General features: G+C 43.9%; 1 protein-coding gene across 1 annotated transcript in view; it reads right to left on the bottom strand.

Annotated features, from left to right (window-relative positions):
• LOC141178575 (uncharacterized) overlaps positions 1 to 22,201 on the bottom strand; it is a 31,279-nt gene extending 9,078 nt beyond the window's left edge. Inside the window, exons 1-6 of the mRNA XM_073660453.1 lie at positions 22,143 to 22,201; positions 17,009 to 17,143; positions 16,700 to 16,879; positions 16,494 to 16,617; positions 16,317 to 16,414; positions 16,029 to 16,119 (exon numbers count right to left, since the gene is read on the bottom strand). Coding sequence (XP_073516554.1) covers positions 16,029 to 16,119; positions 16,317 to 16,414; positions 16,494 to 16,617; positions 16,700 to 16,879; positions 17,009 to 17,086 — 571 coding nt within the window. The 5' untranslated portion in view covers positions 17,087 to 17,143; positions 22,143 to 22,201. The remainder of the gene's footprint in view (positions 1 to 16,028; positions 16,120 to 16,316; positions 16,415 to 16,493; positions 16,618 to 16,699; positions 16,880 to 17,008; positions 17,144 to 22,142) is intronic.
• Between the last annotated feature and the right edge of the window lie 5,420 nt (positions 22,202 to 27,621).

Below are 27,621 nucleotides of genomic sequence, written 5' to 3'. Positions count from 1 at the left end.
CTCTTGACCCCAAGAAAAGGCGATCAGTCCTAGAACCCTGGATCAAATGTACTACTATAGGTGTAATATTTTATCTAATTTAACTGTAACCCACAATGTTATGTGTATCGAGGAAATCATCCAGCCTTTTCTTTTTTGAAAGCTGTTAGTGTCTGCCCTTACTACCTCTTGTGGTTGGCATTCCACAGTCTGACAGTAAAGGACCCTTTCATATTTTAGGAGCTGGAATCGCCTTTCTTCCACCCGTAATGAGTGCCCCTGGTCCTTAGTATGGTCTTTGGAGGGAATAAGTCATGTGCTAGTCCTTAGTACTGACCACACATATATTTATAGATGTAAATGAGATCCCCCTCTGAGGAGTTATTTTTCTAAGCTAAACAAGCTCAACTTTTTCAACCTCTCATCATATGAGAGGCCTCCATCTCTTTAGATGAACTGGCTGATAAACACCTGCAGCTCAGTTCCCCCCACCCCCTCCTGGTTGAAGGTGCAAGAGGAACATGGCTACGCTAAGCTTAAAAGAAACCACTTCGAATGACCTTTTGGACCTCAAGTGATTAAACTCTCTATACCCCATATCCCCGATAGGAAATGGTAGGAGGAGCTGCGAGTTGTACTCACCGGTGGGGGGCTGAAAATCCAACATTTGCTCCAATCTACCCTTCTGGCTTACAGTGATAAGAAACTTGATCGTGCCAAGAGGGCAGCACTATACTGGTCTGACCTCTTAAGGGAGGTATGAGTTGGTTGATAGACCACCAATTGCCCCAATCTACCCTCCTGGTATGGAATAGTAAGATAAACTTGATTGTGCCAAGTAAGGCAGCACTATACCGGTCGGCCTTCCTAAGGGAAGTGCGAGCTGGACTCACTGCTAACTATGGTTGATAGTCCAAAAATTGCCTCAATCTACCCTCCTGATTCGGAATGATAAGATAAACTTGATTGTACTGAGTCGGGCAGCACTACCGGCCTGCCCTACTAAGGAAGGTACGAGTTGGACTCGCTGGTATGGGACTGACGAACCAGTAAATATCCCAGTCCATTTTCCTAATGGAGTTGCCCGACAGACATGATTATACCAGATCTGGTAAAATTATTTCAAGACCAGTGTATCCTCCCAGTTAGAAGTGCAGATGGACAAATTGGAAATTAAGTCAATGGAACCATATTACACTATGTATTCTTGTGATTAAAGTCATAAACTGGTAGACTCAACTAAGTGGCGAGTTGGTTAAATATCCAGTCAGTGCGCTCTTGGAGTGATAAGATGGCAGCGTTGCAATAAACCTATAAAAGGAGGAATCAGTGGATGAGTTAAAATGTCCCCGTACCCGTGAGACTCCTGTGGTGAAGGAGAAGCATCTTTGCTAGTTAAGATGAATGCCTTCACACTGAGGTAAGACTGTTCTGATTATTACTCAAGCACAGGATGATATGTACTTAAGGTACATGTTTAACGGGATGGGATGCTAATACCTTAGCTTAAGACCATCTGAGATTTGACCAATGCCATAAGAGATCTAGATCTCTTTCTGAATGAGTTGCTTTGGAGAAAAAAAAAAGTGTGTCAGAGGAGATGGTTATCACTTGGTTTACTTAGTTTCTTTGCTTGAAAACTAATCTATTTTTCATTTGAACTATTTTCATCTAGCAATCTCCATGGTTGGATTATAAAGTTGCAGAATTGATGCTATTATAGGGGAATAGCGTAAATACGATCACACCTGCATGAACGGTGGATTGTGACTTTTCTTTTGGAATAGCTCAGATCTGTATCTTACCCTTTCTAGTTGTATTAGCTCTTGGTCCTTGGCTAGATTGTGGTAGCCAGAAACTCCCCAGGATGGAAATCTCAAACTATAAGGGTCCGTTCGGCTTAAATACATTTTTTGGGGGGACTTAACATTACATCTTAAGGGATATAAAGTACTAAATATTTCTGCTGGTTTTGAGATCCCCATTTTGGCAATCTGGGATGCTCTATCTACTCTTGGTAGCATAGAGTTGGGTAGCTTTGAATAATTATGTGATCATTGACCCTAGAAAGGGTTTAGGGCCCAGATCTTGGGCTTAAGTGGGGCCTTCAATTGAAAATGCCAACAATATTAAAGTAGAAACCCTAGTCAAAGCCTGGTTAAGGTTACCAGGTTCCCTGAATCGATTAACTTCTGCTTCTATTACACGCTGTGTCCTAGTACCAGTTCTTATATACTTCAGTTGTTGGTTAGTTGATTTAATGAAAACAGAATATCTAATCAAATCTGTGAAAGATATTCAACCATGTATATAAGTGAAGTCTCTAAATATAGACCATTCTCTGGGAGATAAAGAGGAAAGAGTGTTGTAAAAATCCTTTTTACTCTTGTTGGTGCTTTTGGTTTAAGCTCCAAATCGATAGAGATTATGTTGATAGTGCTTCAAGAAGGAAGACTGAATGATATCTAAAAAAATCACAATCTGTTGAACTAGGATATTTCGGGGATCTTTCTTCAGGTGTAAGATCCTACATGGGTGCTCCCTCCCTATTGAAGGGCTCCATTGCTATTGTCTCTCGTATGGTGCTGTCATGGGGGAAGGGAAAAACGATAATCACTTACCGCTAATTTGATTTTCCTGAAACCCATGACAGCACCCTAATTTTCCCTCCCTCTGGCTTTTGGTTGATAGTTCTTAGTCTTCTCTTCTCCCAATGAAGAATGTGCTTGAGTGAATGTATAAATAAAAATGATGATGAATTGGGTGACTCTTACTTGACTCCTGGAAACCACATTGAAGGAGAAAGTGGGAGTTGCCTTTTTATTTTGTGCTCAGGGCTTCCTGTCCAGTAATGGGCGGATCCTACTCTCTCGTATGGTACTGTCATGGATTTCAGGAAAGTCAAATTACCGGTAAGTAATTACCGTTTATACATTCTGCAGGCAGTGCTAGTGATGGAAGAGACGTCGGAAGAAGAAGCTCTGGGCGGCGCAGGCTCTGTCCAGCCACTAACAGCCCCAGCCCCCTGAGGAAGCCAAACATGGCGAAAATTGTTGGGGTGGCTATGTATATATTTTCGGTAGCACTAGGGAAACTGTGTATGTCCTAATAAATAAAGTGATCAACTAATCTATGAACTGCAGACAGAGGAAAACTATAATGAATTTAATGAGCTCATGATATCAGATGTATCCTAATACTATACAGTTTCTAGAGACTTAATATCATAGTAAGTGCACAGACAAAACTAGTGTAGTTTTAATTTACTTCTTTACCACATTTTAGTAAAACAGTAATAAAAGACATTTTTTATACACCCCTCAACCAGGTTTTTTTTTACCCTCTCGGTAATTTGTCAATACGCATATGACAGAAAATACCCAAAAGTGACACCATTCTAAAAACTGCACCCATTAAGGGGCTCAAAACCACATTCAAGAAGTTTAGTAACCCTTCAGGTGTTTCACAGGAATTAATGGAATGTGGAAGGAAATTTTTAGTTTCACAAAGTGTAACAGGAGAAAATGGATCCCAAAATGTGTTGTGCATTTTCTCTTCAGCATGCTGATACCCCACGTGGGGGAAAACAACTGTTTTGGCGCATGGCAGGGCTCAGAAGAAAAGGATCGCCATTTGACTTTTTAAATGTAAAATTTGCTGGAATAATTAGTGGACGCCATGTCGCGATTGGAGAGCCCCTGATGTGCCTAAACAGTGGAAACACCCCACAAGTGACACCATTTTGGAACCTAGACCCCTCAAAGAACTTATCTAGAAGTATGGTGAGCACCTTGAACCCCCATGTTCTTCACAGAAGTTTATAATGTTGAGCCGTGAAAATACAGAAAATCTAATTTTTCCCACAAAAATGTTTTTTTGCCCCACATTTTACTTCTTCACAAGGGTAACAAGAAAAATTGCACCACACAATTTGTTGTGCAATTTTTCCTGAGTATGCAGATACTCCATATGTGGAGGAAACTACTGTTTAGGCGTACGACATTTCTTTGATGGAATGGTCTGCGGGTGTCATGTCGTGTTTGGAGAGCCCCTGATGTGCCTGAATAGAGGAAAAACCTCCACAAGTGAACCCATTTTGGAAACTAGATCCCTTAAGGAATTTATCTACCATATTATTTGGACTATAAAATGCATTTTTTAACAAGAAAAACTCTTGTTAAAAAGTGTGCGTCTTATAGTCCGAAGGTAGCTTCCTGTGATGGAGGAGAAAGCTGATACTGCATCCTCCCCAATCACAGAAAGAGCTGCTGTCTATTCTTCTGCTCTGCACTGATCTATGTGACCGGTGAAGAGCAGGAGAGGAAGTTTACCGACAGAACGGAGGCTGCAGGAGCTAAGCAACTGAAGGAACTTCTGCAACAGTAATTCCAAGACCTTTCAGGTCTGCGAGTGTCATGTCGCATTTGGAGATCCCTTGATTTGCCTAAACAGTGAAAAACTACCACAAGTGACCTCTTTTTGAAAACCTGACCCCTCAAGGAACTTATCTAGATGTGTGGTGAGCACATTGAAACCACAAGTGCTTCACAGAATTTTACAACGTTGATCTGTGAAAATGAAAAATATATATTTTTCCCACAAAAATGTTGTTTTAGCCCTAATTTTTTTCATTTTCACAAGGATAGCAGGATAAAATGGACCCCAAAATTTGTTGCGTAATTTCTCCCGAGTATGCCGATACCCCATATGTGGAAGAAAACTACTTTTGAGGCACAGTGCAAAGCTCAGAAGGGAAAAAGTGCCATATTGGAGGTCAGATTTTGCTGGGCTGGCTTGAGGGTGCCATATCCCATTGGCAGAGCCCCTGAGGTGCCAGAACAATAGAACCTCTCCCGTAAGAGACCCTATTTTACAAACTAAACCTCTCAATGAATTCATCTAGGGGTGCAGTGATCATATTGACACCACAGGGGGGGTTACAGAATTTTATACTATTGGGCAGTGAAGAAAAAATAATATAATTTTTCCCACTAAAATTTTGTTTTAGCCCTTGATTTTACATTTTTCACACTGGGAAATGGATAAAAATGGCACCAAAATTAATCCCACAAATTCTGCTCAATGTAGAAATACCCCACATGTGGCTGTACAGTACTGGTTAGCCACACAGAGACTCGGGAAGGACAGAGCACTATTTGCCTCCTCGAGCGCAGGACTCCATATACAAAGCCCCTAAGTGCTAGAAGAGCAGAATCCCCCCTCAAGTGACCACATTTTGGAAAATATACCCCCTTTGGTATTTTATCTACAGGTGTAGTGTAGATTTTCACTCCATGTTTTTCTTTTCCAGAAACAAGCAGCAGTGGATGTTGCCGAGTGAAAATTGCAAACTACCTTTGTAGTGCCTAGTACGTTGTATTGCCTGTACATTGTGCCTAGCTCATACTTCTGGAGACATGCACCCGTTAATTAGGCCAACTTTCATCGCTACAGAAATGCCAAACATATGGACGCTAACTGCGATTTGGGCACACCGTGGTGCTCAGAAGGGATGGGAGCATTTGCATTTGGGAGAGCAGAATTTGCTATATTTCTTTTGGGGAGTGAGAAGCCATTTTCACTATTCCAGAGCCTCTGTGCTTCCAAAAAAGTGGTTAGTCCCTCATTATAAACTATTGACAGTGAGACAACGTCGAACTAGTAGGAGACGCCCTCTAGTGGACGTGCTCATTATCAATGAATATAGGTGATACCATGGAAAAGATAATATAGTTTCTGTTACTGATGACAAATTAATAAATTAGAACCAGTGATGAGCGAGTATGTTCTGTTAACCCTTTCAGCGAGCATGCTTGGGCGAGCACAGAGTATCTTCAGAGTGCTCGGTGTTATGTTTAAATCACTCCTCTGTGCATGATTTGCAACTGTTTGACAGCTTTAATACATGTGAGAAATGCCTGCTAATCATGCACACGGGAGTGATTCAAACATAACTCCGAGCACTCTGAAGATACTAGGTGCTCGCCCGAGCATGCTCGTAAATCTCGAGTAACGAGCATGCTCGCTCATCACTAATTAGAACGTGTCAGTAAGAAGATAGATAGCATTCATCTTGAGACCCGTAGAAGCGCAAGGAAGCGTGAAATGGCTGTCATCCACGATATGTTCCACATACTCCCCCGCTCTTAGGTTTTAAAGTGATGAAATAAAGACTGGTATTTTTACAGTCAGTGAGTGCTATCTATCCTCTTACTGACACAGACGATTGCTCACTGTTTCCATTGAGATATGCGTCCGGCTTGTGTGGGATGAGGTGTCCTGACTGCTTTTGTAACATTGCTGCTTAAGGAGGCTCTGAAATACACAGGTGCCGGCTTTTTGTCTTTATCTTCAATAATAAATTATAACGCTTTACATCAAGACCATATAAAGACCACACATTCATTGTAATTTTAAAATTGCACACATTTTCTTTTATTGTTATTGGTAAATATATATATTAATAGAGAATCTTGAGTTGAGGGATTATTTGCCTTACGGGAATTAGTTAATAAGTTACTAATACCCTACACTGATTCCAAGAACAGTTGAGGTGTAGCTGTCAGATCAACTGACACCCGGCGGCCATCGTGCGTGCCCAGCTCCTGTGCACGCAAAATCAACTGGGCATATCTATACATCCAAGGTAGGTAAGTACTTACTGACCTGGATGTATGGATAAGTCCAATGTCGTGAAGGGGTTAAAGGGTGATGAGCAAGACAATCCTTCGGATATGGAAATTGGAGTAGATAGCACCATTCCTGTTTATGGTAGCCATCTTTTGAGCTGCCAGGTGACCATGAACAGTGCTCTCAATACATTGTGTCTGCAAACTATTCCAGCAAGATCTGCATTCAAATAGCTAAATGGCGCATCTTCCTTTCTTAACCTGCCATGTGCCCAGATAATAGTGTACAGCCGTATAGTGTCGGATTTGGCTGCGTAATGCGTTCCAACAGCAGGAAGACTGTGTTCTGAGTGGGTGGAGTGCGTTCCAGAACAGGGGAGTTTGCGTTCCACTGTGGGATGAGGGATGGAAGCCGTGCAGGACTATAGGACAAAAAAATAATAAGCCTGGAAATATCACAGGAGGCGAACAGGTGTAAGTGATCAGCCTGTGGGCCGTGGAGGATGATGATCAGTGATTAAAATATGGAGAAGCCGTTCTGCAACATAAAGAATACAAAATAAATACCATGATAATGAAAGAAAATTAATCTCCGTTAAATGACATGCAAATACAGTATCTCAAAACACATATACAGTTAGGTCCATATATATTTGGACAGAGACAACATTTTTCTAATTTTGGTTCTAGACATTACCACAATGAATTTTAAACAAAACAATTCAGATGCAGTTGAAGTTCAGACTTTCAGCTTTCATTTGAGAGTATCCACATTAAAATTGGATGAAGGGTTTAGGAGTTTCAGCTCCTTAACATGTGCCACCCTGTTTTTAAAGGGACCAAAAGTAATTGGACAGATTAAGTAATTGTAAATAAAATGTTCATTTCTAGTACTTGGTTGAAAACCCTTTGTTGGCAATGACTGCCTGAAGTCTTGAACTCATGGACATCACCAGACGCTGTGTTTCCTCCTTTTTGATGCTCTGCCAGGCCTTCACTGCGGTGGTTTTAAGTTGCTATTTGTTTGTGGGCCTTTCTGTCTGAAGTTTAGTCTTTAACAAGTGAAATGCATGCTCAATTGGGTTGAGATCAGGTGACTGACTTGGCCATTCAAGAATATTCCACTTCTTTGCTTTAATAAACTCCTGGGTTGCTTTGGCTTTATGTTTTGGGTCATTGGTCGTCGTTTCAAACTACAGATGGACAATCAGTTTGGCTGCATTTGGCTGGATCTGAGCACACAGTATGGCTCTGAATACATCAGAATTCATTCGGCTGCTTCTGTCCTGTGTCACATCATCAATAAACACTAGTGACCCAGTGCCACTGGCAGCCATGCATGCCCAAGCCATCACACTGCCTCCGCTGTGTTTTACAGATGATGTGGTATGCTTTGGATCATGAGCTGTACCACGCCTTCGCCATACTTTTCTCTTTCCATCATTCTGGTAGAGGTTGATCTTGGTTTCATCTGTCCAAAGAATGTTCTTCCAGAACTGTGCTGGCTTTTTTAGATGTTTTTTAGCAAAGTCCAGTCTAGCCTTTTTCTTCTTGATGCTTATGAGTGGCTTGCACCATGCAGTGAGCCCTCTGTATTTACTTTCATGCAGTCTTCTCTTTATGGTAGATTTGGATATTGATATGCCTACCTCCTGGAGAGTGTTGTTCACTTGGTTGGCTGTTGTGAAGGGGTTTCTTTTCACCATGGAGATTATTCTGCGATCATCCACCACTGTTGTCTTCCGTGGGCGCCCAGGTATTTTTGCATTGATGAGTTCACCAGTGCTTGCTTTCTTTCTCTGGATATGCCAAACTGTAGATTTTGCCACTCCTAATATTGTAGCAATTTCTCGGATGGTTTTTTTTCTGTTTTTGCAGCTTAAGGATGGCTTGTTTCACCTGCATGGAGAGCTCCTTTGACTGCATGTTTACTTCACAGCAAAACCTTCCAAATGCAAGCTCCCCACCTCAGGTCAACTCCAGGCCTTTTATCTGCTTAATTGAGAATGACATAACAAAGAGATTGCCCACACCTGTCCATGAAATAGCCTTGGAGTCATGTCATTCTCAATTAAGCAGATAAAAGGCCTGGAGTTGACCTGAGGTGGGGAGCTTGCATTTGGAAGGTTTTGCTGTGAAGTAAACATGCAGTCAAAGGAGCTCTCCATGCAGGTGAAACAAGCCATCCTTAAGCTGCAAAAACAGAAAAAAAACCATCCGAGAAATTGCTACAATATTAGGAGTGGCAAAATCTACAGTTTGGCATATCCAGAGAAAGAAAGCAAGCACTGGTGAACTCATCAATGCAAAAATACCTGGGCGCCCACGGAAGACAACAGTGGTGGATGATCGCAGAATAATCTCCATGGTGAAAAGAAACCCCTTCACAACAGCCAACCAAGTGAACAACACTCTCCAGGAGGTAGGCATATCAATATCCAAATCTACCATAAAGAGAAGACTGCATGAAAGTAAATACAGAGGGCTCACTGCACGGTGCAAGCCACTCATAAGCATCAAGAAGAAAAAGGCTAGACTGGACTTTGCTAAAAAACATCTAAAAAAGCCAGCACAGTTCTGGAAGAACATTCTTTGGACAGATGAAACCAAGATCAACCTCTACCAGAATGATGGAAAGAGAAAAGTATGGCGAAGGCGTGGTAAGGCTCATGATCCAAAGCATACCACATCATCTGTAAAACACAGCGGAGGCAGTGTGATGGCTTGGGCATGCATGGTTGCCAGTGGCACTGGGTCACTAGTGTTTATTGATGATGTGACACAGGACAGAAGCAGCCGAATGAATTCTGATGTATTCAGAGCCATACTGTGTGCTCAGATCCAGCCAAATGCAGCCAAACTGATTGTCCATCTGTAGTTTGAAACGACGACCAATGACCCAAAACATAAAGCCAAAGCAACCCAGGAGTTTATTAAAGCAAAGAAGTGGAATATTCTTGAATGGCCAAGTCCGTCACCTGATCTCAACCCAATTGAGCATGCATTTCACTTGTTAAAGACTAAACTTCAGACAGAAAGGCCCACAAACAAACAGCAACTTAAAACCACCGCAGTGAAGGCCTGGCAGAGCATCAAAAAGGAGGAAACACAGCGTCTGGTGATGTCCATGAGTTCAAGACTTCAGGCAGTCATTGCCAACAAAGGGTTTTCAACCAAGTACTAGAAATGAACATTTTATTTACAATTACTTAATCTGTCCAATTACTTTTGGTCCCTTTAAAAACAGGGTGGCACATGTTAAGGAGCTGAAACTCCTAAACCCTTCATCCAATTTTAATGTGGATACCCTCAAATGAAAGCTGAAAGTCTGAACTTCAACTGCATCTGAATTGTTTTGTTTAAAATTCATTGTGGTAATGTCTAGAACCAAAATTAGAAAAATGTTGTCTGTCCAAATATATATGGACCTAACTGTATGTACACTCCAACAGTGAAAAACTCAAGGTTAACAAGAACAATGTGGTACATCTTATGCAGTTCTCCCTAAAATTATCACAGGAATGACAATAAATCATAATCCCTATTGAGCCCCCTGGGGGTAAGAGTTTGAAGTTCATGGATCCAAAAGGCCTCCCTTATCTTCAGTAGGCGTACACAGTCACCTCCGCATGTAGGGGGAAGCACCTGTTCAATGACCTGGAACTTGAGTTGACATACTTATTATACCGCTATTATGTGCTCTCTATTGTAATGTTTTGCATTTTCAGATGATTATGAATTTCAGAATTACCTTATGACAGTTTGTTTCTAGTACTTTTATGTTTTTGTCTGATATTTGTAGTTTTTATTTTTTTGTGCTTAAGCTGCAGTACACTCTGATGAAGGTCTTGAGGACCGAAACGTTTGTACCTGTGTTGGACTGCAATTAAATACTTTAAAATTATGCCTGTTTGAGTGCCAAGTTTCATTTGCTATTTGAATGGTTTTGGACCCTACTTGCACACCTATTCCAGCAGTGCTGCGTTTTTCTACACTATTATCTACTCCAGTACGTAAGCACGCTGAAGTGTCATGTCCTCTTCCACGTTCTCGTATAATGCTGGGGAAACATCCAATATCATTGCTCAATCTAACCTATCATGTGATTTCTTAAAAGTTCCCCCGAAGGAGACGTGAGGACATACCTTAGAGCGAGAATTTCGCCACTTCACCAGCATCGAGTTGCATTGTGCCACATTGACGGAATATTTCAGAGTACAAAGGATTCTAAGGGGATTGAGGGTCCCAATTCGTCCAACCCTGTTTAGCGATCAGTCTGAGTACTGCATAAAATGTTAACATATCCTTAATAAATGCTCTTTTGATCTTATGACCCTAACAGTTGACTACTTACAGAAGACTATTCTATCGATCAAAGAACAGGTAAAAAATATTGAGACTCAACTTGCTGCTACTATCTCTACAGAAGAACTCAGCACTAGTGATGAGCGAGTATGTTCTGTTAACCCTTTCGCCGAGTATGCTGGGGCCGAGCTCCGAGTATTTACAGCTGCTCTGTGATATGTTTGAATCACTCCCGTGTGCATGATTTCCGACTGTTTGACAGTTTTAATACATGGGAGGAATGTCTATTTCTTACACATTCCTCACATGTAATAAAGCTGTCAAACAGTTGCAAATCATGCACACAGGAGCGATTCAAACATATTACCGAGCAGCTGTAAATACTCAGAGCTCGGCCAGAGCATACTCGGCGAAAGAGTTAACAGAACATACTCGCTCATCACTCTACAAAACAAAATCAAGACGAACATCGACCAGCATCAACGAGATACGGAGAGCAAGAAAAGGAATAAGTTTGCGAGAGATACCGAAGATTACGAGCAAGACTGGGTCTATAGATGGCAAAACAGATAGACCAAGAAATTATGCTCCCAGATTTGCCAAATCCACTACAGATTCTTCTACCTCCAGTTCGGACACGGACAGGAGGGACCTTTTTACCAATTCTGCTCCTTTTTTAGGTCAACGAAAAAGATATTCCCGAAGCAGAAGACCAGAAGAGGTGGCCAACACAAGCGGAAACGTGGACGAGTGATCCGCTCCCAGGCACAGCATGGTTGGTGGTAAATATCTCCTCTAGGACTTTGAGTATTGCACAACTTTCTGTACTACAGAAGGGGTTATCTTTTTGTCCCACTAACAAGTACAACACATTAAATCTTGATATGCAGTTACAGTGTTTTTATCTCTCACTACGCCTTAGGACACACTTTGCCAATGACACACTAGGCAATACCTTTTCTATTTCCTCTACCCTCTCTGATGTCAATACCTCCATCAATACCTCCATCACGGCTGCCAGTCTCGGCCTACGCCCCAAAAGTTCATACAGACCTCCACATGGCTTATATGCGCTCGAGACTTTCATTGGTTTCATGGCTAGTGCCTTTCAGGACTTGCATTCCAAGGTAGACAAAGGGCTGCTTCATTACCAGTCCAATATTTCTCCCCTTAACAGTCAGACCTGCAGAAGCCTTCAGGAAGAGAGCAATCTTATCATCAAACCGGCAGACTAAGGGGGCGCCATAGTAGTGATGTATAAAGGGGATTATCTCCTGGAAGTCAATAGACAACTTAACGATAACTCCACATACCAACAACTACCCCATGACTCAACACATCAAGTCAGGACTGCAATAGCATCTGTGTTGGAACATTTTCTCTCCAGAGGAGTGATTGATAGTAAGGCATGTGATTTTCTCACTAAGCAACATCCCATCACACTTGTCTTTTATGTACTCTTCAAAATTCACAAAAGCCTTGACCATCCTCGCGGTCGTCCTATAGTAACCTCAACAGATTTGCTTCTTTCACCTTTATCAATTTTCTTAGACAAAATATTGACACCTTTGATTAAAAAAAAACCCTCCTTTTTACTAGATACAGGAGCTTTCCTCAGTTTTATCACTGACCTAAAATGTGTCCCCCCCCTAAATGCATCTTGGTTTCTTTAGATGTCAACAGCCTCTATACATGTATTTCACACTCCAAAGGTATACGTGCTTTACACAGTCTGTTTCTTGAGTCACAGACAGATCCCCTTATCATTGAACTTTGCATTGAACTCCTGATCTTAGTTCTTAACAAAAATGATTTCTTGTTTCAAGATGCTTACTTCCTAAAGACTAAAGGGACAGCGATGGGCTCTGACATGACCCCCCTTATGCCAACTCTCATATGGCCACCTTCAAGGCCCAAATAGTATACTCTAATCCATTCTTCCACACTCACTCCATCGCATGGAAAAATTACATCGATGACATTTTTTTCATATGAGGGGTGTCCACAGGAATCTCTAAATGAGTTCTATGACCTTTTGAACTCCTCCTGGACAGACCTGGGCTTTACCATGACTCACAGTTCTCATCAAATCAGTTTCCTGGATACCAAGGTCCTCAAGGACCAACAAGGATTACTAACCACTGACATACACAAAACCTACCGATCAAAACGGTCTCTTACACTTTACGAGTAATCACTCTTTACAAATGAAACGGTCAATTCCAAAATCCCAGTTCCAGCGGGTAAATAGGATAGTGAGTAATGATCAATTACACTCACAGAGGTTACCGGAAATGTGCCACAAATTTGAGGAAAGGGGCTATCCCCCTGTAATCCTACACCAACATAACACACCTTCAGCTCACACCCATCCTAAAACCATGAACCAGATTCTGTTTGTCCACACTTACCATCCGTTCGCATACATCTTGCACAAAACCATCCTGAGACATTGAAACATTCTACAATCTGCTTATCCCCACATCCCAGAGTTCCAACAACCATTTTTTCCATGTTTCAAACAGGCACCCAATCTCAAGGATTGACTAGTTCGTGCCGACGTGGGCCTCACACATACCTGGGTTAAACAACGTTTTTTACAAATTCCTAAGGGGAACCTTCCTCTGCTTGCAGTGCCACCAATGCAACAACATCCTACATGGGAACACCATTTACCATCCCCATACTGGTAAACAATACCCGGTCAAAGGGTATTTTACCTGTTACACCAACTTCATATTATACTTCATTAAATGCCCTTGTGGTCTGGCATACATTGGTGACACGACACAACCACAAGCATAAGTCCACAATTAGATGTAAGAATCTACTACTACTCTTGCTACAACATTTTGTTACATTAGGCCATAACATATCTCAACTCAAGTTCCAGATCATTGACCAGGTGCTTTCCCCTAGACGCGGAGGTGACCGTGCACGCCTACTGAAGATAAGGGAGGCCTTTTAGATCCATGAACTTCAAACTCTTACCCCCAGGGGGCTCAATAGGGATTATGTTTAATTGTCATTCCTGTGATAATTTTAGAGAGAACTGCATAAATTGTACCACATTGTTGTCAGCCTTGAGTTTTTCACTGTTGGGAGTGTACATATATGTGTTTTGAGATACAGTATTTGCATGTCATTTTAGAGATTAATTTTCTTTCATTATCATGGTATTTATTTTGTATTCTTTATGTTGCAGAACGGCTTCTCCTTATTTTAATCACTGATCATCATCCTCCACGGCCCACAGGCTGATCCACTTACACCTGTTCACCTCCTGTGATATTTCCAGGCTTATTATTCTTTTGTCCTATAGTCCTGCACGGCGTCCATCCCTCATCACACAGTAAAACGCAAACTCCCCTGTTCTGTAACGCACTCCACCCACTCAGAACACAGTCTTCCTGCTGTTGGAACGCAGGACGCAGCCTCTGACATGCACATCCTGCACCGTGGAACGCACGTTCGCCCTCAGTTTCTCCAGTCACACCTCCTATGCCTTCAGGCAATTGATAGCAGCGCTTGACACGGCGTCACTTCCGGTGACGTCACTGCTATCCAGACACCGCCTCCTAACGCTTCAGTCCACTTCCAGGAACGTTACACCAGCGGTTCACCCTGATTGGTCTCCTGGGACATTAGTTCCCGCCACATATACTAGGCTTTCTCCTCCCTTAACATGGCGACCTTAGGAACCAGCGGCGGATACCATGTTCCACGCCTGTCATACTTCCTGCTCTCACTACTGGGTATGTTTCTACATATATCTGCTGGTACCGATTGGATAATTCCCTATGAGGCTGGTGTTCTTATGGCTGTTTGTCTCCCTAGATCCTGTCTTTCCACTGAGACACTGTGTCCTTCCTGCTTTTACTTTTAACTATATTCCTAGCAGTCTGGTAGGTCACACTTATTATACAACCATTATGTGCTCTCTATTGCAATGATTTTGATTTTCAGATGATTATGAATTTCAGAAATACTTTATGACAGTTTGTTTCTAGTACTGTATTTTTCGGACTATAAGACGCACTTTTTTCCTCCAAAATTTTGGAGGAAAGTGGGGGGGTGCGTCTTATAGTCCGATACACATAAAATACTGTGGCTGTGGGTGGTAGGGGATGTGGGGGAAGCGACAGTGGCGGAGTAGCGGTGCACAGGAGGCAGCAGCCGCCTGCTGCAGCCTACACTGTGCCCACTACTAAAGAAAATTAATATTCACTGCTCCCCACGCCCATGGCAGTGAATATTAATTTTCCTTAATAACCGGCACACTCTGCCTGCAGCGCAGCTCCTGGTAAGTATGGCACCCTGTATGTATGCCCCCCCTCATCCAGGTATGCATGGCCCCCTTCATCCCTGTATGCATGGCCCCCCTCATTCCTGTATGCATGGCCCCCCTCATCCCTGTATGTATGGCCCCCCTCATCCTTGTATGTATGGCCCCCCTCATCCTTGTATGCATGGCCCCCCTCATCCCTGTATGTATGGCCCCCTCATCCAGGTATGCTTGGCATCCCCTGATCCCCTTCAAGCTGCACAGAAAAAAAATAAACTTTCATACTCACCTTCTCTCTCCTCCAGTGCTGTGTCCAGCTCTGTGCCGGAATAGTCACTGCTCCTCACGCTGGGACTCTGTGCGTGGGGAGCAGTGAGCATTCATTCTCCCTAATAGCGCGCACTGTAGCCGCAGCGCGGCTCCAGTTGCGCTCGGCTGTCAGCGTCCCCGCTATTAAAGGCCATGAATATTCACAACTTAACAGGGCTTCATGACCACATTTTTTGCTTACATTTTTTTTTCTATTTTCCTCCTCTAAAACCTAGGTGAGCCTTATAGTCCGAAAAATAAGGTACTTTTTATGCTTTTGTCTGATATATGTAGTTTTTAATTTTTTTGTCTTTATGCTGCAGTACACACTGATGAAGGTCTTGAGGACCAAAACAATTGTACCTGTGTTGGACTGCAATTAAATACATTACAATTATGCCTGTTTGAGTGCCAAGTTTCATTTGCTATTTGAATGGACCCTACTTGTTCACCTATTCCAGCAGTGCTATATTATCTGAGAAGAATCTGTGACTTCTCTGCATTTAGTGGTTACTACTCACCTGGACGGTTATCTGTAGGAATCTCCTCTTTACACCGCTCATCACCCCTTACATATGTCTCTGTAGTATTAATATGGGACAGATCTTCACCCTGAAACAAATATTGTAGAAGTCACAAACAGATGAGAAGTCCCATCTATGATCAGCTCTAATCCTGCCATCTCCACCGTTCTCATTACACAAGTATAAAACATATAATACTGGTGGATAAAACAAGACTGAACACAAGACCTTCAAAGCCTTCTACACATCATAGGGGAGATCTCATGACACCTTCTCTCCATCTACCTGATGATTCTGAGGAACATTGAGATCTTCTTGTTTACAGTCCTGTGGAAGAAGAGGACGGGGACATCTCTCTGGTGTTGTCTTCTTACTGGACAGATCTGGAGGAAACACATACAGGGACTGAATTCATTCATTACATACAGATAATTATAGGCCGTGTGTATTTAGTCCTATTACCTGGTGATGTGAGGGGCTGGGGAACCTCCATCATGACGTCCTTGTACAGATCTTTGTGTCCTTCTAAATACTCCCACTCCTCCATGGAGAAATAGACGGCGACATCCTGACACCTTATAGGAACCTGACACATACAACGATACAATCATCCCCCAATCCCTTCATAGTGTTACTGTATAATGTCCCAGCATTCCCAGCAGTGTCACCTCTCCAGTCAGCAGCTCAATCATCTTGTAGGTGAGTTCTAGGATCTTCTGGTCATTGATGTCCTCATGTATCAGGGGGTGAGATGGAAGCTCCGTGATTGGGCTCAGGGTTCTTCCCCATCCCTCAGACACAGGTTCCTGACAACGCTCACTAGAGGTCTTCTTCACTACTGTGTAATCCTGGTTATGGAGAGACACATTAATAAATCTCACTCCAGACATCTCCAGAGTCCTCACCTCTCCAGTTCTGTCCATCTGTTATTCCCATAGATAAGAATGATGTAATGTGACGTCATCAGAATCTCTCACCTCTCCAGTAAGCCAGAAGAGGATCTCTAGGGTGAGGTGTAATATCCTCTCCACCATCTTGTCCCTGTCCAAATCCATGTTTAATGGATGAATCAGAAAAATTTTCTTATTTAAAGGATCCGATATTGTAGAGACCTGAATGAGAAGATGATGAGCTGATGTAAATTCATAAAAATCCTGTGTAATAATACAATTACTGGAGATAATAAGGGGAAACATATGAGATTTACTATTTTATACTATTTAGTTTTCTTCTTTACATCTGGTAATAAAACCTATATATTTTAGGCCACAGACAACAAGCAGTTTCTTCCTTTGAGTCTGCAGCTGAACACGTTTCTCATGGACTCATCTTCCGTATTGCTAAGTCTTGTCTTATTTACCGACACTGGAATCGGCATTAGCAAAACTGCAGGAGATATTAATAACACGTGACATGAGGAATAACTACTTCATGATGAGGACGAAATCTTCATCTTCTACGGCTCTAGAAACATATTTGGCCAGAGTCCTGTCACCCACTAGATCACCACCGGCCGTTATTTATGAATGTTTCCGGACTGTAATCTTCTATCCCGTTAGATCTCAGGTCTGATTCACACACAGAAGTTTGAGACATTTATAAAAGCTTGTTTGTAAGAACACCAACACAAGAGGTATTTGATGCCAAATTCTCCATATACAATGTATTTTTTTTCTCTGGATATGATAGGAGTTTTTTAGCATTTTCATGTACCGTATTGGCATATAAGACGACTTTTTAACCCCTGAAAATCTTCTCAAAAGTCAGGAGTAGTCTTATACGCCGGGTGTCATCTTATAGGGCGTATACCCTTATACTCCGAAAGCTGTGGGAGGAGGGGGTATATATATATGATGTGTGGGGTGTGGGGGGAGCGGGGCACAGGAGGCTGCAGCCTACACTGTCCCCGCTGCTAAAGAAAATGAATATTCAGTGCTCCCCATGCTCATGGAGCGTGGGGAGCACTGAATATTCATGCTCTTTAATAGTGGTACACAGTGTAGCCACGCTGCGGCTCCTGCTGCTGCCGGAATTGCCTGTGCCCGCTGTTAAAGGACATGAATATTCAACCTCTCTCTACGTCCATGGGTGTGGGGAGGGGGTGAATATTCATGCCCTTTAATGAGCGGGCCAGGAGATAGACGGCAGCAGCAGGTGCCGCAGCGCGGCTCTGCTGTGTGCCGGCTATGAAGGAGAGTGAAGTCACTGCTCCCCGCGCACACAGTCCTGGCATGGGGAGCAGTGACTTCCGGCAGCTGAGCTCTCCTTGTGAGCCGCGAATGGTAGTGACGTCATGCGCGGCTCACATGGAGAGATCAGTGCAGGCAGACAGGATGCAGCTCTGGAGGAGAGAGAAGAAAGGTGAGTAGGAGTGTTTATTTTTTTTTATGTGCAGCATGATGGGGATTAGGGGGACCATGCATACCAGGACAGGGATGAGGGGTGCCATGCATACTGGGACAGGGATGAGGGGTGCCATGCATACTGGGACAGGGATGAGGGGTGCCATGCATACCGGGACAGGGATGAGGGGTGCCATGCATACCGGGACAGGGATGAGGGGTGCCATGCATACCGGGACAGGGATGAGGGGTGCCTTGCATACCAGGATGGACGGGTTCCAGGCATACCAGGATGGAGGGATGCACGTATAAAAGGAAGGGGGGGGGGCATATATACCAGGATGGGGCATATTGTCAGAATTGGGGGACAATACCCCTATACTAGTGTCAGCAGAAGACCCCCTCCCCCTTAAAAGTACATCGTGAACATATTTTTTGCTTACATTTTTTTCTATTTTCCTCCTCTAAAACCTAAGTGAGTCTTATGGTCCAGTGCGTCTTATAGTCCGAAAAATAAGGTATTTATGGTAATTTATAAGCCCTCCCTGTCTCCAAGACTATCAGGGCAGTAGCACATCCCTCTGGACCGCCCTTGTATCCTATTACTAGTACCTCCTTCTCCGCCTCTCTGATCTCGCTCCTGAGGACTGCAGTGATGAGGTGAGGGGGCGCCTCACCGGGAAAGTTTAAGTGAAGCAAGCTGCAGGCATCCCCCTCACCTCATCACTGTAGCCCTCAGGAGCAAGATCAGAGAGGCAGAGAAGGAGGTACCAGTAATGATACAAGGGCCAGAGGGATGTGCTACCGCTCTGATAGTCTTGGAGACAGGGAGGGCTGGGCAGGCAGGGAGAGCTGACCAATCCAAGCAGGATTTGTATACAACAACCAGCCAATCGTCGGTAAGGTTCATCACTTTAAAATTACCATATTGAAATCAAATAGATTTTTTTTTTAATTTTTACAGTATTTGCGTTAGAAGAGGGGTAGTCTTATACGGCGAGTATATCCCAAACTCTATGTTTTAACTGTAAAAGTTGGGGGTCGTCTTATACTCCGGCAAATACGGTAGGTTTCCATATATTACATGAAAAACACCCCCAAAAAAAAAAATTGGGGATGGAGGTAGTGTGCGGACATTATACAGTGTGTGGGTGGATGGCGGTACTAGAGGGAACAGTATACTGTGTGTGGGGACCATGAAAGGGGCACTGTACTATGGGAGCAATACATGATTCCTTCACAAAATCACTATAAATATAACATTTTTAAAACAACCCCACAATTTGTGAATCTTCAGGGTAAATCGCTTTCTAACCATTTGATTAGAGCTGATACTATTACGCTAAAGTGTCTAAACAGACTTTCTTTCAAATCCATTCCAGAACGGTGTGAGGATTATTAGAGGTGATAGTTTTCCCACCAATTAGAAGGGACACCTGTGGATATTGGTGGTTTTTACTGGCTATATTTCTGGTGTGAATTACTCGGTAAAGTGCCCTTGTGTTAAAGGGGTTGTCCACTACTTTATATGATCCCTCAATGTATTCCCCCAGGGCCCATAAGTGTTTCTCTAAATACTCTGTGGTGCCTTTTCTGCCTGTGAGCGGCGCTATCACTGGCCGCTCACAGGCATCACGTGACCTCCCGGTTCAGCCGGCTCTGACATCTGATGTCACGTCATGTTCCAGCTGCAGCAGGGGGTACTCACTTCTGAGTTCCACGGTGGATGCTGGGCTGTGGGTGGGGTTACCCTGCGCATCACACCCGGTATCCACCGCGCACTCTCCCTCTCCTCATTCACTGGGAAAGCACGCGGTGGATCCTGGGTGTGATGCACGGGGTAACCCCGCCCACAGCCCAGCATCCACTGCGGGGAGCGCGTCACTGATGTCACGCCTCACTTGACGTGACATCAGTGACGGGTCACGTGATGCCGCTGAGCGGCCAGCGATAGCGCCGCTCAGAGGCAGAAAAGGCACAGCAAGGTATTTGCAAAAACATTTCTGGGCCCCGGGGGGGGATACGTTGGGGGGGTTCATATAAAGTAGTGAACAACTTCTTTAAAGTGGACATTGGACAAACACCACGATCAATTACAATCAGACTGAAGGAACATCGCTCCTCTATTCGGCTCTAATGAGTCTAGGATGAAATCCACTGCGGCCGCTGCAAAAAAAAAGAATGAAGAAGAGCAGAAGTTTGGTGAGACCACCGTGGCCAGACATTTCTCAGAGTTGGTGATAAAAGTTCTGAACTCCGACGGTCGGTGTAAGAAGAGACGACCGCAGCGGATTCACAATCACAACGCAGTAAACTTCTACAGAGACGTGTTCTGGATTTACTCCCTGGAATCACTTTCTCCCAAAGGGTTAAATGACGTCTGTAACTTCAATGTCTTTCTATGAAGCTTCTTCTCTGAACTTTATTCCTCTGTTGTCTGTCGGGGAAATGTTTTCTAAAAAAATATTTTTGTGTGGTTTTTTTTCTTTTAGTTTACTGGGTTTGTAATGGGGGTGTCTGATAGATGCTTCTCCAATACTAACTGTTAGGATTGATAACAGTTGACAATACACAGCTGACGTAAACCCAAAAAATATTACCCTGGTTGCCAACATACCACGGCAATTGGGAAGAGGCAGGCAAAGTGCCAAAATTTGTCGCATCAAATTGGATTTTCCAATTCTGGGGCTGCTGCGGACTGGTATTTTTAGGCTGGAAGGGGCCAATATCCATGGACCTTCCCAGCTGGATAATATCAGCCCCAAGCTGTTTTCTTTACCTTAGCTGGTTATCAAAAATAGGGAGGGGGACTCCACATCATTTTTTTAAATTCATTATTTATTTAATAGGTTTAAAAAAGGTGAAATACATCTTTTACTGCCAGATGGAAGGAACTAAAGGGTGCAACTTTATAGTATTTAGGGGGAGGGAGAGGACATTAATCTAAGCACTCCCTCCTATAACAACTCTCCTTGAACTACCATACTTTCTGAGGACAGTGGGCCGAGCATCGCATTGCGGGGTCTTCTGTAAGACCCAAGAACTAGTGATCAGCGAATGGTCTTTAGATAAGGGGTTAACCGAGCACGCCCGAGCATAACTGAGTGTCATCGGAGTGCTCGTATATCATGTTCGAGTCCCTGTGTCTGCATGATTTGCGGATGTTAGACAGCCTCAACACATGCAGGGATTGCCTGTTTGTTAGGGAATCCTCACATGTTGAAGCTGTTTAACAGCCGCAAATCATGCAAACGCAGGGATGCGAACATAATATACGAGCACTCTGATGATACTCAGTTATGCTCGAGCGTGCTCGGTTAACCCCTTATCGGAGCACGTTCCCTCATCACTACCGATAACAAGATGCGGCCGGCCAATCGCAGTAATGCCAGTAGAAAACATGGCTACAGCACTACAGTGTATGGCAGGCAATGCCCGAATGTATATTGGCCGTATAACAGACACAAGACATACGGGGGGCAGTCTAGAACTCCCCCGATACTCGATCCAGTAATGGAGAGATAATCACTAGTATCTACATTACTGTGCTGGAGCTAAGAGAGGAATAATGGTGTTCTGTGAGGACTTCTCTGGGCTTCTGTCCTTCATCCTGCAGTCGTCTGAATGGATCTAATGTGCACGGGAACCAGCTAAGCCGCATTCTGTCCACAGCTGTTACCTCACTGTTCACACCACACAGAGACCCCAAAAGAGTCTCCGTGCTGAAGGGGTTAATGCCCCTGCGCCCAGTAATGGAGTCTCCACATACCTCCACCTGCAGAGCCGCCACCACATATATGGCAGCTCTGTGCGCACAGGACCTGTGATGAGGTCACAGGAGGGGAGGAGTCAGGGGTCACATGATCAGGGGCCTCAGTGGATGCAGGACTCTGCTGTGCTGGTTGTCATGGTGCTGGATGAGCTGAAGTTTATGTGTGGGGTCAGGAGGGGTTTACAGTGTGGATGTAGCAGAGCCGCGTGTGTACGAGGTGTACGGAGCGGAGCCGCGTGTGTACGAGGTGTACGGAGCAGAGCCGCGTGTGTACGAGGTGTATGGAGCGGAGCCGCGTGTGTACGAGGTGTACGGAGCGGAGCCGCGTGTGTACGGAGCGGAGCCGCGTGTGTACGAGGTGTACGGAGCGGAGCCGCGTGTGTACGAGGTGTACGGAGCGGAGCCGCGTGTGTACGAGGTGTACGGAGCAGAGCCGCGTGTGTACGAGGTGTACGGAGCGGAGCCGTGTGTGTGCGAGGTGTACGGAGCAGAGCCGCGTGTGTACGAGGTGTACGGAGCAGAGCCGCGTGTGTACGAGGTGTACGGAGCGGAGCCGCGCGTGTACGAGGTGTACGGAGCGGAGCCGCGCGTGTACGAGGTGTACGGAGCGGAGCCGCGCGTGTACGAGGTGTACGGAGCAGAGCCGTGCGTGTACGAGGTGTACGGAGCAGAGCCGTGCGTGTACGAGGTGTACGGAGCAGAGCCGCGCGTGTACGAGGTGTACGGAGCAGAGCCGCTTGTGTACGTGGTGTACGGAGCGGAGCCGTGTGTGTGCGAGGTGTACGGAGCGGAGCCTCTCGTGTACGAGGTGTACGGAGCGGAGCCGTGTGTGTACGAGGTGTGCGGAGCGGAGCCTCTCGTGTACGAGGTGTACGGAGCGGAGCCGCGTGTGTACGAGGTGTACAGAGCGGAGCCATGTGTGTACAGAGCCATGTGTGTACGAGGTGTGCGGAGCTGTGTGTGTATGAGGTGTACGGAGCGGAGCCGTGTGTGTATGAGGTGTACACAGCGGAGCCATGTGTGTATGGAGCCGCGTGTGTACGGAGCCGGGTATGTACGCTGTATACAGCTCTATACTCCCAGGTTCGGACGGAGACACCGCGGCTCTTTATCAGACTGTAGAAGAACTGACACTGGACACTCGGTAAAACTGCGCTCGGACGTCTCTTGTTTCTCGCACAGATATTGATAACATAAGATGAAGTCAGACGAACCCTCCTACAAAACCTGATAACAAAGTCATTACTACAGGACTGGATGAGAAAGGGATTTATTCTACAAGAAACGCTGGGGCCACAAATGAGAGAATCCGGGCTCCGTGGCTGGATACTCCGGGCCCCCAGCGTGTTAGGACCAGACGGGGTCTTTGTCCCTGGAGCTTCTCTGCTCGGTATAATGAGACTGTGATCTTGTTCTTATAAAGAGGGTTGGAGTAAAATAGAAGCTGCCTGAATATGAGGACCTTGTCTGATCTCTATGTCCTTGTGTACAGAGCTATAGAGATAGCGTTATTCTCTGTATAATAGATGTGATGTTGCTGGAGCCCTAATATTTATGTACAGGGGTCTCTGTAGTACAGTGTCCATTTTAGGATATGATCAGATATCAAAAATCAGAATGATGTCAGTTTTAGGCTAAATACTCTGACTGACAAGTGATCCTGACAAGTGATTCTGAAAAGTGATTTTGACAAGTGACTTTTACAACTGTAATAATAATGAAACTCATTGGGACTTATGCACAGACTGCAAGCAAGCCAAATTCAAATGATGTGTGATTTTGATGTGAGTCTGATGTGTGACTTTCTTCAAACTTCAGAATGAGAATCACAATGACTTTTAGTCACCCTGAGTATTTTCATGGTGAATCTCATAAGACAAGAAAAGCAGCTAGTTCCTATCACTTTCCTGGATAGCTCAATGGTAAGGCATCAGCCTCTGAAACTAAAGTGTCATTGTTCAAATCCCATTAGGAATATTATTATTTTTAAATTATGCCTGTTTAGCACACAAACTACAGGGGTGTTTTACTTTTAATATCTGACATTTTGATTGTCATCCTGACGTGTTAAGAGTTTCAGACAAGCTGTCTATTTGCATGGTAAATTACATAGCCAAACTAAATTGGGAGGCACTAATTTACTACATATCTATTTCCAAGTGACTGTACATTTACATAATTTCTTAAAGGGGTCTAATGATAACATTTCTTTATTGTCAATTTTTCTTTCCATCCACCCAAGAACTGTCTGCAAACTCCCAATTTACTTTTGCTATGTAATTATTATTATATATCACTACCTAAATAATCAAATAATGAACCTACAGTGTAATGGTAAGGCATATGTGTCACATAGTTTTGGTTTGAAAGGATAATAATAATAGTCATAGTAATAATAATAATACATTATTAGTAATAATAATAAAAAGATGAGTGTCCCTACTGGGACTTGAACCACCCAAAAGCATATTTTTCCCAGTCAACACACTTACCAGTGAGCTATACACTTATTAAAGAGAATTAAGCATTGTACTTGGGTATGTTATTTCAAGTGTAATCAGGACTTTCACACAGTCATTGTCCAAACCAAATTCAAATGATGTATGAGTTTGATGAATGAGTTTGATACCTGACTTTCATCACACATCAAAATCAGAAGGACTTCCGGACACCATGAATATTTGCATAGTAAATATCATAAACCAAGAAAAAACATCTGGCAGCATCATTTGAGCTTATGGCAGAATGGTAACTCTCTAGCCTCACAGAGTGGGCGTTCTGAGTTTACATCGCAGGTGCAGAAAAAATAAACTATTGCTTTTTAAATGATGTTGGCTAGCACAAAAACTTCAGTGATGCTTGGCTTTGATATCTGACTTTTCTCACACATCAGAATAAGAATCACAATTACTTTTAGACCCCCTGAGTATTATCATGGTTAATCTCATAAGCCAAGAAAAACCTGTAGGGACACTGAACTTTTTATTATTAATTATTATTATTACTACTATTATTATTATTACTATTATTATTATCCTCTCAAACCAAAACTATGTGACACAGATTCCTTACCATTAAACTATAGGTTCATTATTTGATTATTTAGGTAGTGATATATAATAATAATTACATAGCAAAAGTAAATTGGGAGTTTGCAGACAGTTCTTGGGTGGATGGAAAGAAAAATTGACAATAAACAAATTTTATCATTAGACCCCTTTAAGAAATTATGCAAATGTACAGTCACTTGGAAATAGATATGTAGTAAATTCTTGCCTCCCAATTTACTTTGGCTATGTAATTTACCATGCAAATAGACAGCGTGTCTGAAACTCTTAACACGTCAGGATGACAATCAAAATGTCAGATATTAAAAGTAAAACATCCCTGTAGTTTGTGTGCTAAACAGGCATAATTAAAAAAAAAAATAATATTTCTATAGGGATTTAAACTGTGACACGGTGGCTTCAGAAGCTGATGCCTTACCATTGAGCTATCCAGTCAAGTGATAGTAGCTAGAAGCTTTTTTTGTCTTATGAGATCAACCATGAAAATACTCCGGGTGACTAAAAGTCATTGTGATTCTGATGTTTGAAGAAAGTTACACATCAGACTCACACATCAAAATCAAACATCATTTGAATTTGTCTTGCTTGCAGTCTGTGCATAAGTCCCAATGAGTTTCAATCAGGTTTGCACTGAAAATCATATAACCAAATATAACTCTTAGGTTTTTTTAACTGAGTTAATAGCTCAGTGCTTAGTGCGCTGGTTTTTAGAAACAGAATTTTGGGTTCAAGCCCCATCAGCGAACCGTGACTTTTTTTTTTTTTTTTTTTTTTTTTTTTATTATTATTATAGTTGTAAAAGTCACTTAAAGTCACTTGTCAGAAACACCTGTCAGACAGGGTATTTAGCCTCAAACTGACATCATTCTGATGTTTGATTTTGATATCTGATCATGTCCTTAAATGGACACTGTACTTGTGTGTGATGTCGCTCCTCTCTTCCCTTTCTGGGTGTTTGTAACAGGATAAGAGAGGATGAAATTTAGGATCACAGTGTGGAGCCATTTTGTTGGTGACTGCCAGTGATACTGACAAGTACAGTGTCACCGAGGACGGCCGGCAGCCCCACTTCTGTTAGTGCTGCTCTCTGTATCATAAGCTGGGGTTAGATACTGTTGCGGTAGCCCTTCCAAGAATTTGGATTGAGATAATTATCTCCAAATCTGCCATTTTTGGTTCAAATTAAATAAATAAATACGATGCATCGGAGAAATAAAATAACATACAGCCAGTGTCTGAGTGTATAATTCTTGTCTGCCCTCAGAACCTGGGCAACAAGTACTTTATTACACCCCCAGAAGAAAGCGGATGGCTAACATTATCTAAGAAAGAAAGTATTTTAATTGGAAATAACAGTCCTTAAAAGCTAGCTCTGTCTAATTTACTATACTTTTAAAAACAAAGAAGGAAAGCTTAACACGAAGACAGCTCTATATTTCATACTGTAACGGGTCTGGGAGGCGGAACCTCTGAGCAACTTATACAAGGGGGCAGTCCTTGTAAGGAAGCGGGTGGCGACCAGGGAAGACAGGCAGGCGGTCACAGCAGGTGACCGGGACAGTCTCTGGGTAAACAGGCAGGAGGTCACAGCAAGTGACCGGGACAGTCTCTGGGTAAACGGGCAGGAGGTCACAGCAAGTGACCGGGACAGTCTCTGGGTAAACGGGCAGGAGGTCACGGCAAGTGACCGGGGCAGTCTCTGGGTAAACGGGCAGGAGATCACGGCAAGTGACCGGGGCAGTCTCTGGGTAAACGGGCAGGAGGTCACGGCAAGTGACCGGGGCAGTCTCTGGGTAAACGGGCAGGTACGACCTGTGACGGCTGAGCCTCCAGGTAGGCTAGCAGGCAGATGGCAGATGAGTGCTCCCAGGTGAGCAGGCGAGAGTCTCAGGATAAGCAGGTGGTCACAGCATGTGACGGCGGAGCCTCCAGGTAGGCTAACAGGCAGGTAGCAGATGAGCGCTCCCAGGTGAGCGGGCAAGAGTCTCTGGACTGGCAGGTGGTCACAGCACGTGACGGCGGAGCCTCTAGGTAGGCTAACAGGCAGGTAGCAGATGAGCGCTCCCAGGTGAGCGGGCAAGAGTCTCTGGACTGGCAGGTGGTCACAGCACGTGACGGCGGAGCCTCTAGGTAGGCTAACAGGCAGGTAGCAGGTGAGCGCTCCCAGGTGAGCGGGCAAGAGTCTCTGGACTGGCAGGTGGTCACAGCACGTGACGGCGGAGCCTCCAGGTAGGCTATCAGGCAGGTAGCAGGTGAGCGCTCCCAGGTGAGCGGGCAAGAGTCTCTGGACTGGCAGGTGGTCACAGCACGTGACGGCGGAGCCTCCAGGTAGGCTATCAGGCAGGTAGCAGGTGAACGCTCCCAGGTGAGCGGGCAAGCTGGTCCATAGACAGACTGACAGGAGTCGG

Source organism: Phyllobates terribilis, unplaced genomic scaffold (assembly GCF_046119375.1).
Source record: "Phyllobates terribilis strain yellow unplaced genomic scaffold, ASM4611937v1 Scaffold_29__1_contigs__length_15306474, whole genome shotgun sequence".
Classification (NCBI taxonomy): Eukaryota; Metazoa; Chordata; class Amphibia; order Anura; family Dendrobatidae; genus Phyllobates; species Phyllobates terribilis.
This window is presented reverse-complemented; position numbering and strand designations above follow the sequence as displayed.